The sequence below is a fragment of the Bidens hawaiensis genome, unplaced genomic scaffold (assembly GCF_021521415.1).
Source record: "Bidens hawaiensis isolate Kalapana, Puna unplaced genomic scaffold, B.hawaiensis_p1.1 tig00003219_1, whole genome shotgun sequence".
Lineage (NCBI taxonomy): Eukaryota > Viridiplantae > Streptophyta > Magnoliopsida > Asterales > Asteraceae > Bidens > Bidens hawaiensis.
The window spans coordinates 943,209-959,300 of NW_027491175.1; the positions used below are offsets into that span (position 1 = coordinate 943,209).

The 16,092-nt window shown below is 33.3% G+C and overlaps 2 protein-coding genes across 2 annotated transcripts; one reads left to right on the top strand and one right to left on the bottom strand.

Moving 5' to 3' along the window:
* The first annotated feature begins 521 nt into the window (after positions 1-521).
* Positions 522-4,769, top strand: LOC143622572 (aluminum-activated malate transporter 9-like). The gene is made up of 6 exons (XM_077093680.1): positions 522-843; positions 1,440-1,589; positions 2,025-2,294; positions 2,610-2,746; positions 3,166-3,312; positions 4,016-4,769. The coding sequence occupies exons 1-6, from the start codon at positions 681-683 to the stop codon at positions 4,700-4,702; spliced, it is 1,554 nt and encodes a 517-aa protein (XP_076949795.1). The 5' UTR covers positions 522-680; the 3' UTR covers positions 4,703-4,769.
* A 7,007-nt stretch (positions 4,770-11,776) lies between these two features.
* On the bottom strand, positions 11,777-15,409 carry LOC143622571 (uncharacterized). Its single transcript, XM_077093679.1, has 4 exons — positions 15,223-15,409; positions 14,133-15,128; positions 13,495-13,578; positions 11,777-12,229 (listed from the first exon to the last, which is right to left on the bottom strand). The coding sequence occupies exons 1-4, from the start codon at positions 15,328-15,330 to the stop codon at positions 12,110-12,112; spliced, it is 1,308 nt and encodes a 435-aa protein (XP_076949794.1). The 5' UTR covers positions 15,331-15,409; the 3' UTR covers positions 11,777-12,109.
* Between the last annotated feature and the right edge of the window lie 683 nt (positions 15,410-16,092).

Below are 16,092 nucleotides of genomic sequence, written 5' to 3' on the forward strand. Positions count from 1 at the left end.
ATTTTTATTGGTTAAAGGTGAGACCCGTTTACTTTTTATAAAATTCCGTGCCCATAAAGTGGAGGCTAAGGCTTAGCCGCCTTAGCCAGCTTGGGTGACGTGTCAGTTGTTTATTGGTTAAAAAACTAATAATTAGAGAGATGTAGGCTAAATAGACATGTCTATTTTGGTTAATTATTGGTCAAACTTACCTATTTATGTAATTTTCTCTAAATATTAGACGTTAAAAAATATAAAACTAATAAAAAACAGTATCAACAAAAAAGTAGATACTTTATAGTCGTCGTTATCACATAAATAAAGAAATTAATAATTTATTGACAAAAGAAAAATAATAATAAACGGTGTGGCTCTGCCCACTTCAATAGTCACTATTTTATAGAATCTAAAATAAAACCATCGTCCATTGTTTCATATGCAGGTCTTTCCTCGAAGTTGTCATCGTGTCACTATCCTCCCAAATTCCGTACATTAAACCCATCATTTCAGCCATTTCATAATATCACATGGAGAACAACAATAACAAACACCCGTTGCTGGATAACCTCCAACGAGACAGACTGGCATCGTCTGCATTAGGCCAACAACCACCACCTCAACCTGATGGTGGTGGTTGTGTGGGTTCAATTGGTCGTGGGTTTTGGTTGTTTTTAAAGGTGACGGTGGTTGAGGCTTACAAGATGGGTCGATCGGACCCGAGAAAGGCCGTGTTTTCGGCCAAATTAGGGCTGGCGTTGGCTCTGATTTCGCTCTTGATATTTTGGAAAGAGCCGTTTCCGGATATTAGTGAGCATTATGTCTGGGCGATACTTACTGTTGTCGTCGTCTTTGAGTTTAGTATAGGTAACTTTTATGTTCATCTGATTTGTGTTTTAATTTGAATCAACCTAATGGCTTACATGAAATTTGAAAAAGTGCTTCTGACTTTTCTATGTTGCTAAATATTGAGGATCTTTCTAGAAATGATTGACTCAGTAAGGGTACAAATGTCATTTTACTTTGTCTTTCGGTAATTAGCACGATCTCTAATTTCACCATGTGTATGGCTCTGATGCATGACATGTATAATTTGGTCAAATGTTGGGTCTGGACGAGGCTGATATGTAAAAATGACCAACTTACGGAGGAGATTATAAATTGATTAATATAGTTATAAACTTTTGCTTGCTTGGAAATCTAATGGTATCCAAAATCAAAATAAACTGTCATAAATGTGTTTGTTGCTTGTCATATATTGTGGTGGGGTAGAAAATAGATAATAGAATGGCCTGTTATGTTATACCCTATCCATGTGTCTCAACTTGTCATTTAAAACCACAAAATATAATATACATTCATTCAAGGATGCTACATTGGGGTGTTTGAATATGTGCTATTTTATTCTGATTTTGATTCTTGAGGTCATAGTAATAATAATCATTTAATTGATTATTATGCAGGAGCAACGTTTAGCAAAGGATTTAACCGTGCACTGGGAACTTTGTCGGCTGGTGGACTTGCTTTAGCCATGGCAGAGTTTGCTCACTTGTGTGAACGAGCTGGCGAGCCCTGGGATGAAGTTGTTATTGTTATTAGCATATTTACCATAGGTAACGACCACCACCAGGCAATATGTGTGGGTCGGGTAACCGGTCAAAACAGACATTGTCCCTAAACATATTTTGTCCAAACTTTTAAGATTCATATATGTTTTATTTTCCTCACTTAACTTTAAAAAAGTTAAGCATATATAAAAAGTTTGCAATAAGATCGAAACACCTCATGAAAGTTGCATAACTTTAGAGTAAAGTTTTTGTTTATATTAAATAGTTGGTGTGTCAAATATGATTGTAAAAGTAATATTTTCATTGAGTTGAATAAAATGATTTAGGAGGTTTTGTGGATTGTAAATACATTTTGGTGACGTTTGACCCAGCAGATTCGTTTCCTTTTAAGCAAGTTTTTGACCCGTTTGACCTGTTAGCATTAAATCATAAAAGGGTTTAAATTATCATCTTTGTAATACGATTATATATCTTTTGTAGGATCACTTGCAACTTTTGCAAAACTTTACCCTACATGGAAAGCTTATGAATATGGCTTCCGAGTGTTCACGTTGACTTATTGTTACATAATGGCATCCGGATATCGCACTAATGAGTTCATAGACACAGCCGTGAGTCGGTTTTTTCTAATTGCATTGGGTGCGGGTGTCAGTCTGCTTGTGAATGTTGGCATCTATCCAATATGGGCCGGTGAAGATTTGCATAATTTGGTAGTTAAGAATTTCTATAGTGTTGCTAGCTCCTTGGAAGGTTAGTTAATACATTGTGATGTTTTATCTATATCTTAAGTTTATTTCATGACTCTTCCTTTTGAGGTCAAACATAAAATTTACAAATTCAAAGTTCATGTGAATTTCTTCACATTTTAACACGTTTTGTTTTCAGTTTTCTAATATTTATATAAAATCTCCAGCATATGTATCCTTATTCTCTTGGAAATTCAAAGAATCCATATGAATTTTTATTTTTTAAAAAGTGTTTCTTTTGACTTAATAAGTCAACGCATACCCCTGTGTTTTGTGAAGTTTTATTTTTAAATATTTCTTTTTGGCCTTTTATTTTCAGGTTGTATCAATCAATATCTTGATTGTATTGAATATAAAAGAATTCCTTCAAAAATCCTTACTTACCAAGCTCATGAAGATCGGCTTTATAGTGGTTACAGATCGGCTGTGGAATCTACAAGTCAAGAGGATGCTTTGGTATTTTACACTTCAAACCTTTTGTTTTTTCCAAAACCATATGTTTTTTTGCTAGTAATACATGACACATTATTTTTCTGTTGATTCTAGAATTACTTTTAGTTAAAGAAACAAAAGAATTCAGAAGTATTCTGAACTTGAAAAGTAATTTGTTGACTTTGAAAACTCAGAACATATGATTTGATATCTTACAATTCAAAACTTGTTTTTTCCAAATTCATATGTTTTTTCTGTTAATAATACATCACACACTGATTCCAAAATAATTTTAATTAAAGAATTTAGAACTATTTTGAATTGGAAGAGTAATTTGTTTGACCTTGAAAAGCCAAAGATGCGGTTTAGCATTCTGAACTTGAAAATTAATTTGTTGACTTTAAAAAGTCAAAAACATATGATTTGATATTTGTTTTGTTCAGTTGGGCTTTGCTATATGGGAACCACCACATGGTGCTTACAAGATAAATAAGTATCCTTGGAGAAACTTTGTGAAGGTTAGCGGTGCTTTGAGGCATTGCTCGTTTATGGTCATGGCGTTGCACGGATGCATACTATCCGAAATACAGGTATTTATTTGAGAATGGTCATTTTGGGTTATATACTTATATGGATTAATAAATATTAAAAAATTGGGTTATTAAATAATTATTTTTAATTGTATAATTATTTATGGATTTAAAAGAAGACTAAAAAGAAACTATTCTTGGGTTGACCCGAACTGACCCATGGTATATTTACCCGTTTTGACACATTTACTCTTAGGTATGTAAATGAGTGAATCCAGCTTTAGAGGAACTCAGGATCGGCTCGTTAAAAGATTGTATCTAGTTGACTTTAAACAAACTCGAGCCTCAAAATAAACTTATTTAACATTCATGAGCCAGAGCCAGAGCCAGAGTCTAGTTTCACTTATCGAGCCTAAAAAGTTATTTAATATATTAAATATATGTATTTATAGAATAATAATTGTTATATATAAAATTATGATTTAAAGACAGCTAGATAATGCATATTACGTTATATAAAATCTATAATTAAAAATATATAAATATACTTGAAATGTATATAAATTATAATAAATTAAAAACGAGCCCAAATTACGAGCTGAGGTCGAAAAAAAAAACTACTCACAAGCCCAACTCAAGGTTTAGAAAAACTACTCAACGGTCGAGCTTGGGCTCTGCTCGACTTGTTTGCACCCCTATACCCTGTAGCTTCCTTCTTATAGGTTGTCTTCTTAAACTCTAATAACATGTAAATAATGTGCAGGCTCCTGCGGATAGAAGACGGGTTTTCCGAGACGAGCTTCAAAGGGTAGGTACAGCTGGCGCGAAAGTGTTACGTGAACTCGGTAACAAAGTAAAGAAAATGGAGAAATTAGGTTCGTTAAACATACTCGATGAAGTTCTCAAAGCAGCGGAAGACTTGCAAAAAAAAGTTGACCAAAAGTCATACCTTCTCGTTGACTCAAACAGTTGGGAAATCGGGAAACCACCAATCGAGATTCACGACCCACAAGACTTCTTAAAGACGGAAGACCCGTATGCATATCATGGGTACCACTCGTTTAGTGAAACCCTGCTCGATCTTGGAAAGTCTAGGACCACCGAAAGTGAAAGTACTAATTTACCCGTTGAGGGTACAAATGGTCTTCACAAGTCGTTGACCCGACAGTTCTCGTATAAGCCCGAAAGAATGGTGATTCCAGATGAAGCGGATACTTATAAGAGCGCGAGTGTGCTTTCATTGGTGACGTTTACTTCGCTTTTGATCGAGTTCGTTGCGAGACTGGGGAATCTGGTTGTGGCATTTGAAGAGTTGAGTGAGATAGCCAAGTTTAAGGCTCCACCAACTGAGTCCGGGGGGAGAGTGGAGGATGAGATTTGTGGAATGTGGACAAGGCTATGTAGATTTTTGAAGCCTACAAGTAGAAATGATCAGAATGTATTAGTTTAAAAAATAAAATGTTTAAAATGAGAATGTGTTAGTTTTGTAGGAATGTTAAATGAGGAGCTTTCTTTCAATCTTTCTTGATTTATTTGTTAGCTTCTTTTTTAGGTTATTAGTTATTATGTTTTTATCATTACCATTAGCGGTAGATCAATGTTACTTTTTTTTTCTGCAAGTCTCATTTCACGAAAAAAAACAGAAAAGAAAACGATCCCTCCTACCGAGAAGCTACTATGAAAATGTTCGGATGTAAGATACATATATGACGTATGAGTATGGAAATTAATATGACCCATTGTAGCGGTTTATCAGTTATGTTGGTGTTACTTTTTAAAGCATTTACGCTTTGTTTTTGAGGTTTTTAACCAAGGAAAGAAAATGAAATGAGAGGGAAGGATAAGAAAGGGAATGGAAGGGAATGCAATTTTTTTTTAATTGGTGAGTTCTTGAGTTGGAAGAAAATAAGAGGAAAGGAAAGGAGAGAGGATAATTTATTGGGAAAAAACATCAATTTAATCCCTCATAACTCCTCCTATTCCTTTCCTTTCCATCCTAAAAAAACTCAAGAGCATCCATTTTTTAACTATCCTCAGTTTTCCTTTCCTTTTCTTCCTTTAAAAAAACTCAAGAGCGGGGCGTTAGTAAATTGATATCACTCTGGTGTAATATACATATATGGCGTATAACTAGTACGAGCATGGAAAGTTATATAATACATCATTTATTTTTATTTAATGGTGTTACTAGGGTATAGGCCCGTGTTACACACGTGTGAAAAAACATGTTAACAAACATAATAAATTTAAATAACAAATTCAAACAACACAAAGCTTTTTCAACTTTTGGACTAAAATGCTAACCATTTACAATGTTTAGATATTAAAAGTTTAAATTTACAAAAAGTTTGTGACCACCAAAAAACATCAATGACCTAAACATGTTCTTTTATATCAATCCACCATCAACTTCTTCAAATATTCTAACAAAAGAAACTCATTTTGTTTCACCACCTGAAAATTTAAAAAAACAATATCATTCAAATTAAATATACCTTTAAAATAATAATATGTTTAATAATGAAAGCCCGTGTTACACACGGATGTTGTAACATTCATTATAGTTCAAACCCGACTTATCTATTATTAATTTTTTTTTCTTTTCTTTCTCTTTTTTTTGTCTCATTATTTATTCGAACATTCAATGCTAGATAAATTCTCGGGTCGTTTAACATATGCATTTTCTTTTATTTGTTACTTAGATTTAACTATGAGTTATGTACACTAATAGCCCCCTAGCTAATTTAAACCCACTTTTACACCCATATCCATAGAATAAGGACCTAATTGCAAAAATTATTCAATTCCCCCTCCTCTCTTCCCTTTCCCGCCGACCCACCACATTCACCCTTTCTTTACTGAGTTGCAGCCCTAATTCTTGGATTAATTGACGAAAATGATGTAACCAATCAATTCCTAACCAAAAACCGCGTCCACCGACACCCTAAACATGGTAAATTGTTACCAATTGACAGCTAATCGCAACCTAATCAAGTCGCGGCCAAATCCTCTCTAAATCCTTATATATATTCGTCTAAAATTCAATTAAACTCGTACCCACACTCCTCTCAGCATCGCGAATCCAAACCATATATCAATTGCAAGTTTTTGAGCCGTCTGCACCCCGTTATTGATCGAGTTTCAACTGAGAACCCTAGGAGGTCGTTCTTATTCAATTCGTTATCAACTCTTGTAATTATTCCATGTTTCTGTGTCGTTTTTAATCAACCAACAATAACCCTAAATCAAATGTAAACGATGGTGATCAAATAATCTGAATTCGGATTTTAGGGTTTAATATCAATTTAGGGAAGAACAAGAAAAACCATTGTGTTTATTAATTTGCAGGCTCACAATTTAATCAACATCCGTGCTGGCTCAGATGGCCAGCACTGTTTATGCTAAACGTATGAACCGGCCTGGGCGCGGGGTTCGAGCCCTCCCATGCCCGGTTTGTAATTTTTTTTATTGTTTTTCTCCTTTTATTTCTCTTAATAATTTTTGTTGATGATACAACTCTAATTAAACACTATCTTGATAAACCGAACCCTCGGCTTCGTGTTTTCTTGTCTTTTGAACTTATGATTCATAATTAATCTATATATATATGTGCTCATATATTATCTATTTTATTTGTTTAAAATAATCTAAATAATAATAATAATATTAATATTAATAGTTTAAACCCCAAAAACACTCCGAAATTCTTTTAAACCGATTTGTAACCGTAAGGTTATGTCGTATTATTTTATTGTTTATACCCCCCTTAGTTCATATTATTTACAAATTTGAATAATTAACCTAATGATATTTTAAATAACAATTGTACTTACGACCCAATCAAATCCTATTCTTTATAAGTTTTGTTAATACTTTGTTATAATAAATTAATATTATCTTTAAACAACTAGGAGCTCTATCCCAAGGAGCTCGACAGTTTCTACTTAAATTTTTTATCGTCATCTCATATTCGTTAATCCACTCGTTAAGGTGAGTTTACATACCCCTTTTTCTATATTTTATATTTTGGGGGTAACATGTATACGATATTCAAGTTTACTTATGTTTTATTCCCACATCTATTCAAAACACAATTCAATATATGTTTATGTGTGATTATTGCATGCTCTATGATAAATGCTCTATGTGTTTAATTGTTTATTTTATGCTTGGTGATTGGTATCTCATCCTCATCTAGTATGATCATACATTTACCCAAGTACTTTGATTTCGTATCAATAAGAACGGGTCCATATCTATTTAGTTGTTTATATCTACATAAGAATTGTAATACTCATCATTTACATATGAATTGTGATGTATCTCTCTCTATATATAAAACTAAAACTTATGTATTCTCACCAACATTCGTGTTGACAAACTCTACTTTCATACATGTTACAGGTACAAATAGTTGATATTATTCAAGATTGAAGAAAATAGTTAGACCTTAGGATATTTATTCATATTACACAAAAGAATGATTTATTTGATTTAGTTATTGTAATTTGTGTATTTGATGTAATGTTAATGAAATAAAAAAATAATTGCCACATTAATTAGTGTCTTATAAGCTACTGTCCAATCAATACGTTACGCCCCGACATGTTCCGCCACTTTTGGTCGGGGTGTGACAGATGTAAGTTATAATAAAAGTAAAAAAATATTACATGTAATACGTAAATTGAGTTATATTATATAAAAATTTTTATTTATGACTTTTATAATAAGTTTTTGATATATTTATACACTGTTAATTATAAATTATAATTTGTAAACCAAACCTTGGTGTTTGATTTATTTTAATACAAAACATTTATACCGATATTATTATACATTTTATGTGTATAAAAATTATTTTTAAAACAAAATGTTGTCACATATTAAAAAATGGCTTTCTATAACGTTAGAAGAATTGGAGACGAAGACTCAAACAATAATGTAAAATTTCAATATCTTTCAATGGCTAGCAACTTGTGTATCATACGCGTGAAAATTATATATATATATATATATAATATATATATATATATATATATAAACGAAGACATAAAAATCTTACGTGTCGCGATGTGGTCGCTCCCCTTTTTTTGGAGTCACCAGATTTGCTTGATTTTTAAATGGAGGTTTCTCATGCATTTGACCCGAATTCATGGGTATGAGTCTTACCAAACCCATATATTCCTTAAATGGGTTATAACATCTCATAAAATTAAAAATTATTCTCATCAAATTATTGATGTAAAAATCCTATAAAATATTATATAATAAAAATTAATATCTTATTTATTTTAAAAAAGATATATATATTATTTAAATTAAAAAACCAATTTGATAGTTTAAAAAATAAACGGGTCTTGGGTCTCATCAAACTATAAATATATTATTAATTTTTAAAAATATTATTTATAATTAAAAAAAGAATTTTATAGTAAAAAAAATAAACGGGTCTTGGGTCTCATCAATATCATATAGCTTTTAAACCGGGTTATAAAATCTCATTTATTTGTGAAACAATTTATCGCCAAACCATAAATATATTATTAACTTTCATACAATAAAAAAATATAAATTCAAAAAAATAAATATATATTAGAACAAACAATATATAAAAACCCCCGTAATACGGGGGATAAAAACTAGTATATATATATATATATGTATATATATATATAAGAACTCTAAAAAGGTTAAGAACTCTTAAGAACCCTTAACAACTAAACAATTTTTTAATTTTTTTTATATATTAACATTATTTAAGAGTAGTTTTATCATATTTTATATAAACAATTTTGATTACATATATTAATCACAAATTTACATATATGTAAATTTATGTACTAACAAATTTACATAAGTGTAAAACAAAACATAGATATGTATAAAAACTAATTTTCAAAACTGTAATCGTAGATATAGAGATCTACTCTCAAAGAACATTAACATACAAATTTTTTTTAAAAAAACGTTAGTTTTCAAGGGTTCTTTCAAATTCTTAAATAATTTAACAGTTCTGTAATGATACTCATCCTATATATATATATATATATATATATATATATATATATATATGCTGTCTACATCTTACCTTCCTCAGACCCTACCATAGCATTGCTATTGGTGGGATATACTGAGTACGATGATGATGATGATGATGATATATAGGGTGAGGTTATCCTAAAAAAACCATAGTGTCTAAGAAGTGTAGGAAGGAATGTGAACCCTTAGATCTATAGAATTAAAGGCCAAGATTGAAAGTTATCTAAGAGTGCAATGTGTTTTATTTTATAGCTTGTTTTTTAAGCCTTCAGGGGCAAAATAGTCCGATGTGTTTTTTAAACATACAACAAACGTCTAATGAGTTTCAAATCAGTAACCATCACCTCCTAAATTGTAGCCTTGATTTATGTTGAATCCAAAAAGCACCAGATCATTTTTTTTCAATAATTAAATTGATAAAAATATTCAATCCCTCAAATTAAGGTTCCATAGATATCCAAAATCATGGATGGGTTTATGTTTTAATATTGGATTTTTGATTTTTGATTTCAGCGTCTATTGTGTCAGTAGGAGTGTTATTTAATCCTTCAGTTGTCTTACATTATTGTTTTTAAGCGATGGAAGAAAAACCGTCTGAGAAGGTTCCGAGGATGAAGCTTAAGATGCAAGGTATGTTTTTTAGTATCTCAAGGTTATAACACACCAGTAAACTAATACGAACCATAACACACTAGTTTAATATTATGGCTTACGACACATCAGTTAATTTGAAAAGAAGTATGATATTACTATAACACATCAAATTTAGTGAGCACTAACAATAATCAGCATCGTAAAATATTGAAGAATTATTGGCAATGATGATGGATTTATAAAACTCGGAAATAATGAAATACATGAACCAGAATTTTTGTTGGAGACTTGGAGAGAATGATGATGAATTGTAATCTAGTAGTATGTCACTTACATATATTTTAAATGATAAAAATATAATTAATTGCATTAGAATAGGAAATCCATAACTACCTAAATTAAGAAAACATGCTAGACATATATACCCTTGGCTAACATGGTGTGTTATTGCCACATGTCATCGTCATGGTCCTTCCTACACTTTTTACAAAACTTCTTTTTATTTTAACCTTCCTCTATATATATATATATATATATATATATATATATATATATATATATATATATAGTTACAATAATAATAATAAATAATAAATTGATAGTGTAATATTTATAAGAACAAATAATTTTACATTCATTAGAAGGTATCACATTATTGTTTTTATTAAAACAAAATAACAAACAACAACAAATAAAGTAAAATGACAACTTCAAACATCTTTCTAACTTAAACCATAAAGCCACAAATATATATCAATAAAAACTACATCATGATATATGAAGTCATAAAGTCTTGTTTATTAAACAATCATAGAAAAGATTAAATAATGATTTCCCCACGTCAGATGGGTCATGTTCGTGTTACTCGCCATTTCAAGTTGGAGTGCAAATGAGTCAACCCAAACAGGAACCGTTAATTAAACATATACAACCACCTAAAGCCACTGTTTTTGTGTTACAACAAAGATGTAAAACTTGAATATTTGGAAGAAGCTGATGGTAGTTTTTTGGAGAGTTATGTTAAGTGTGTTGCAAGCGAACATTTATAAGATTCGGACTATGTTTTTTAATATGAGTCATGAAATAGCGGGACCCTATGTAGGTTTATAGTTTGTATTTTTGGTTTTGCTTCATGTTTTAAGTATGCTAATATAGTTCATAGTACTAAAGCTATGTTAAGATCAATATTAGTTTTGCCTTTTTTGCCATAGTGTAATTGTGGTTAACCAATTCGAAAACAGACAACACGATCACAACATTCTAGGCAGGATGGCTATGTTAGTTACGCTGATACATGTACAACAATACATGTCTCGTCATTTTTTACTTGAATAGTGTGGTTACAAGTGGGACACAATTAGAGGTGACAAAATGAGCAGGTTGGGCAATAAGTAAAAACATGCAACTTTTTGTGAGTTGAAGCTTTGATTGAAAAGGGGACGGCATGCATCTTGTCTATCTCGCTCTTGCGAATTTCATCGGGTACCAAAGGCCACATGGCTGCATTCACGCACATCCCCTTTTGTAGCGTTGCTCATTTCCTACTTTGATGTACAAACAAATCAAGATGGCCATCCTGCTTTAGCCTTGCCACCTCAAAGTAAGCCACTCCGGCCCGCTTGTTCTTTTTTAGCTCGGGCTAGACAAGTCAATGATGAAAGCGCAAAGGTGTGCAAGAGAGTGGTGCTCTGAGCATCAAACTACCGAAACAGTATGGTACATTTTATTATCTCGGGTGTTATAGAGTAATAAAATAGCAGAAGAAATCTACAATTATAATTATGAAAACCTGACGCCTTGCATACGTGAAGCAAGCTCTCCTGCCTTGCATCTAAGGCTTCAAGGAGCACTTTGACACCTTTCAAAACCAAGAGTCCGGACATCAAACAAGTTTTGGTTACTAATATAACTAGTCGTAGGATATGATTACAAAAACAATACAATAAAAACAGTCCATACTACTCCTTTCCTTTCATTTTCTTATGATGATTTTACTTGCCTACCAATGAGTGCATAAAACCTTAAAACAGATGTCAAATCCTACAAAAACAAACTGAAACATACAAAGAGAATACACACCATCTTCTAAGAAGAAGGTGTTATGTTAGCATCATACTCATGGCCACATTCATTTATGCACACGGGATCATGGAAACACGGTTTGCTTTTCACGTGATACAAAGTGTCCTAAACTTAGCTTGAGGGTGCGGGTTCATGGGTTTGATCATGCATTGACTTCCGCAGCCAGATTTTCCAGTTCCTGTAAAGCGCCTAACGCAGTGTTCCCGTAGTCAGGATCTATGCAAGACTTCACCACACTTGCCACTTGCTTCACTTTTGATTGCTGCATACAATTAAATATGCATAAACAAATTCATCTTTCATCTGTTTAAAAGATAAAGAATGTGCAAGAAAGTAGAAAATCAATCAATCAATCAATCAATCATACCTAAAGCTTTTATAGTAGAAACAATCACATAATATACCTAAAGCTTTTATAGTAGTGTATAATATAGGAGTTTTTTTATACATACACTGTGGATAAAGGTGCAAATGAGACGAACTGCTCGCGAGCTACTCGAGCCCGGATCAATATAAAGCTCAAAACGAGCTGAGCTTTTTCAGGCTCTAGCTCGAGCCTCAAATACAGCTCATGTAGTTATCGAGACCGAGCTCGAGCCTTGTATCGGAAGCTCGTTTAGGCTCGTCGAGCCTTAACAAGCTTTGTGTATTTTTAAGTTATACTGACTTCTATGTATTTTTAACACCTCATAGTCAAGCTTGAGCCGATTTTTGGCTCGTTTAAGGTCATACGAACTCGAGCCAAGCTTAGAGCATTCTCATCCAACCCCCTATTTTATGTGAGGTATGTTTTTATAATTTAGAGAGTGATTTAGGGTGTTGTGAGTGAAGAGTTTTTATAATTTAGAAAATGCAGTGATTTTTCTGTATATTTGAAAAGCTACCGTTCACCCCCTATAATTTTTTAATATTTTTTGAAAGTGGTTGTGAGTGAGGGAAAGAGAAAAGATAATGATAAAGGTATAAAAGAGTGTCACTTAATTGAAATGGAGAGAAGAAATGTAGTGAGTTTTAGTGTAACTTTTGGTTTGGAGATAGGGGGTGGGATGAGAATGCTCTAACATTTAAGGTCTCTCTCTCTCTCTCTCTCTCTCTATATATATATATATATATATATATATATATATAAAAGATATAAATTAATCAATTAATATATAATAAACAAGCCGAGCCCGAGTTTGAAAACACAACTAACAAGCCGAGCTCGAGCCTTAGGAAAAGAGCTCGAAACAAGCCGAGTTCGAGCCCTCGTAAGTCAAACTGAGCCAAGCTCGAGCCTGGTCGATCTCGTCGGCTCAGCTTGTTTTCACCCCCCCTAACTGTGGATGATTTTCATATAGCTTGATAAAATGATTATATGGTTTTATGGACATTACACTAGCAATTTGGGTCGGACCCAACTTAACAGTTTTCATTTAAGCTATCTTTCTTATTTTACTAGATATAAAACATGACTCATTTGTAAGGGATCAAAACTGTCACCTGTGCATAAACATACTAATGATAAAGAATCTGTTTTCAACTTACCAGATGCTCATATTTGCTCTTCAACTCTTGATAAACTACAAGCTGATGCGGGTCTGTCACTATGACTGCGGTCCCGGGCCCACCCTGCAGCCCAAAATCAGGTGGTATACACATGTTACTATTGTTGATCAAGACACGTAAACTATACAGAAAAAATGGGATTCGAAAGAAACTTGAAAATATTAATACCATGTGAATACATTGTCATCAAAATGCATATTAAATTAGATCCATATGTCATGACTTGCAATTAAAATCATTATAACTTTATGGAAAAGAATTTTATAATAAGAGTTACCTAAGATGAATCATGATAAACTGGGAAGAGTATTTATTAAAGTGATTAAACCTTGGTTTAATAAGCCGAACAAATTTGTCCAATATTTATTAATTTCTATAAAACACTCTTCCTAGTTCCCCATAATTCACTTCAGTACCTATTACATGATCATAATTGTGATACATTGAATATCGATCTGGTTTAACATGATTAAAATATAAAATGTAACCTAATTCATAAAAAAATAATAAATAAAGCTGATTTTGATTATCAACATAAATGTCAAACAAAGTATAAAAAATATATATATAAAATCGAAAACCAATTCATAACTTGATAGAAATATATAACTAATTACCTTACTGATACTACCCAGAGGCCTTCCAAGCAAATCACCAATTGTTTTACGTGAAGGCCGGCCCCGCCTTCTTGATCCCGACACACCCTCACCACCACCATTAACTGCCGCCACCTTGGGTCTAACAACCCTCTTCGGCCTCCCTCTGGGCCACAGATAATTTCCCGACAATGGTACCGTCACCGCCTCAAACCCAGTCCTCTTTGGTCTCCCCCGACCCCTCTTCACCCTTACACCATTCAGCTTCCTACCCGGCCGCCCCAACCCCGCCTCCACCACCTGAATCTCACCACCACCACCACCAGGCTCAGGCACTTGAGCCTGAATCTTACCACCACCACCGGAAGCACCACCAGACTTAGGCGGACGACCACGCCCCCTTTTCACCGCCACCGGTGTCTGTGCGTTCTCAGACGCTGGTGGTGCTGGCAGTGGTGCAACCACAACCCCATCATCACCCAACCCCAAGGAAGCCAAAAGCGGCCCGGAACCAGAACCCGGCCCAGTCCCAGACCCATAATTTCCACCAAGATCTTGACCACCACCAGCAGCATCGTAGATAAACCGCGCCTCATAAGAACGAACACCGCCATCATACGGCTGCACTTCCTGCACCTGATTTTGTACCTGTTCACCCAACCCTAACCCGGGTACCGGCTTAAGCTTAGGCGGCCGACCCGGCTTCCTCTTAACCGAACCCGAATTCTCCAAACCAAAACCAACATTAGCATCAGCACCAATAGCACTACCACCACCAAATTCAAGTACATGTTGGTAATTAGTTTGAGGTTCGCTAGATCTAACAGGTGGTGGTATCATATAGGAATGTTTGACCATAACAAGTTGACCCAAATTCTTCAATCTTTTCAAATGGTGAGTCAGCAGGGTGGAGTGAGTTGGGGGTAAATTAGCAAAGTGTTTCTCTATGTATTTAGATATTGCTTGCCTGCTGGACCCATCTTTATCTTTCAAAGCAGTGATTGTAGCTGTTATCATCTGATTCATTCATTAATTAACAAACACAAAAGAGTAGACTTTATTTATTGAACAATTAATTAATTAACAATTGTGGAGAAGAAGTCGTTGTTACCTCGGGGTAAGGTGGGTGGGTCTGAGTGGGGGTGGTGACAGCCGGCGGAGGTGCGGCGGTGAAGTGATCGGTGGTAATCGGCGGTGGCTGATCGGTGATTGGGTCCATTGAGATGAGGGTTAGGTTTTGGTTGAAGATTGGGTCACTTTTCTTCACATGGAACTTCCATGATGAAAATACCAACAAACAAATTTAATGTACTCTGTTTTTTTTCTTTTTTTTTTTATTTTATTTGATAACATATTATTATTGTAGGTAATTAGATACTTGTTTAAGACATGATAAATCATACTAATAAAAATATATGCTATGTGATTTTTTCTTAAATAATTAAAATTAAGACAGGAACTGAAATAGGTGCAAAAAAATTATCTATTCAAAAAAAGAAAATAAAAGTAGGCTATAATCATTTTCCCTTACAACTTGGAAGATTTTGTAAATACAGATTATTTGCATGTCAGTATATATTTATTTATTTTCTTCAGTCTTTAGAAAATCAAAAAATATCTCAAAATTAAGTTGTTAAAAAGCTGTGAAAAATGAGTTCTTCTGATCCATACAGAAAATGATAGTACATCGACTAGATAGTTAACCATGTCTGCTTTAATTTCTTTTTATCTAACTACAAAAGGGTGACATATTATGTGTTAATCTTGAAAGAAAGTGAGCACCACTAAAAAGGGAATCTGGGTAGACTTTTTATATGATGCATTGATACGTTTAATGCTTAAGTATGCTTACTGAACAGTGATATAAACTTAATTTGTTTGGCTACTTGTTCAATGGCTTATCATAGGTGTATGATTTCATGGTCTTAAATCTCGTATTGAGAAAGTTGCCAAATTCTGAAATACTAGGTCTTTATGTTGT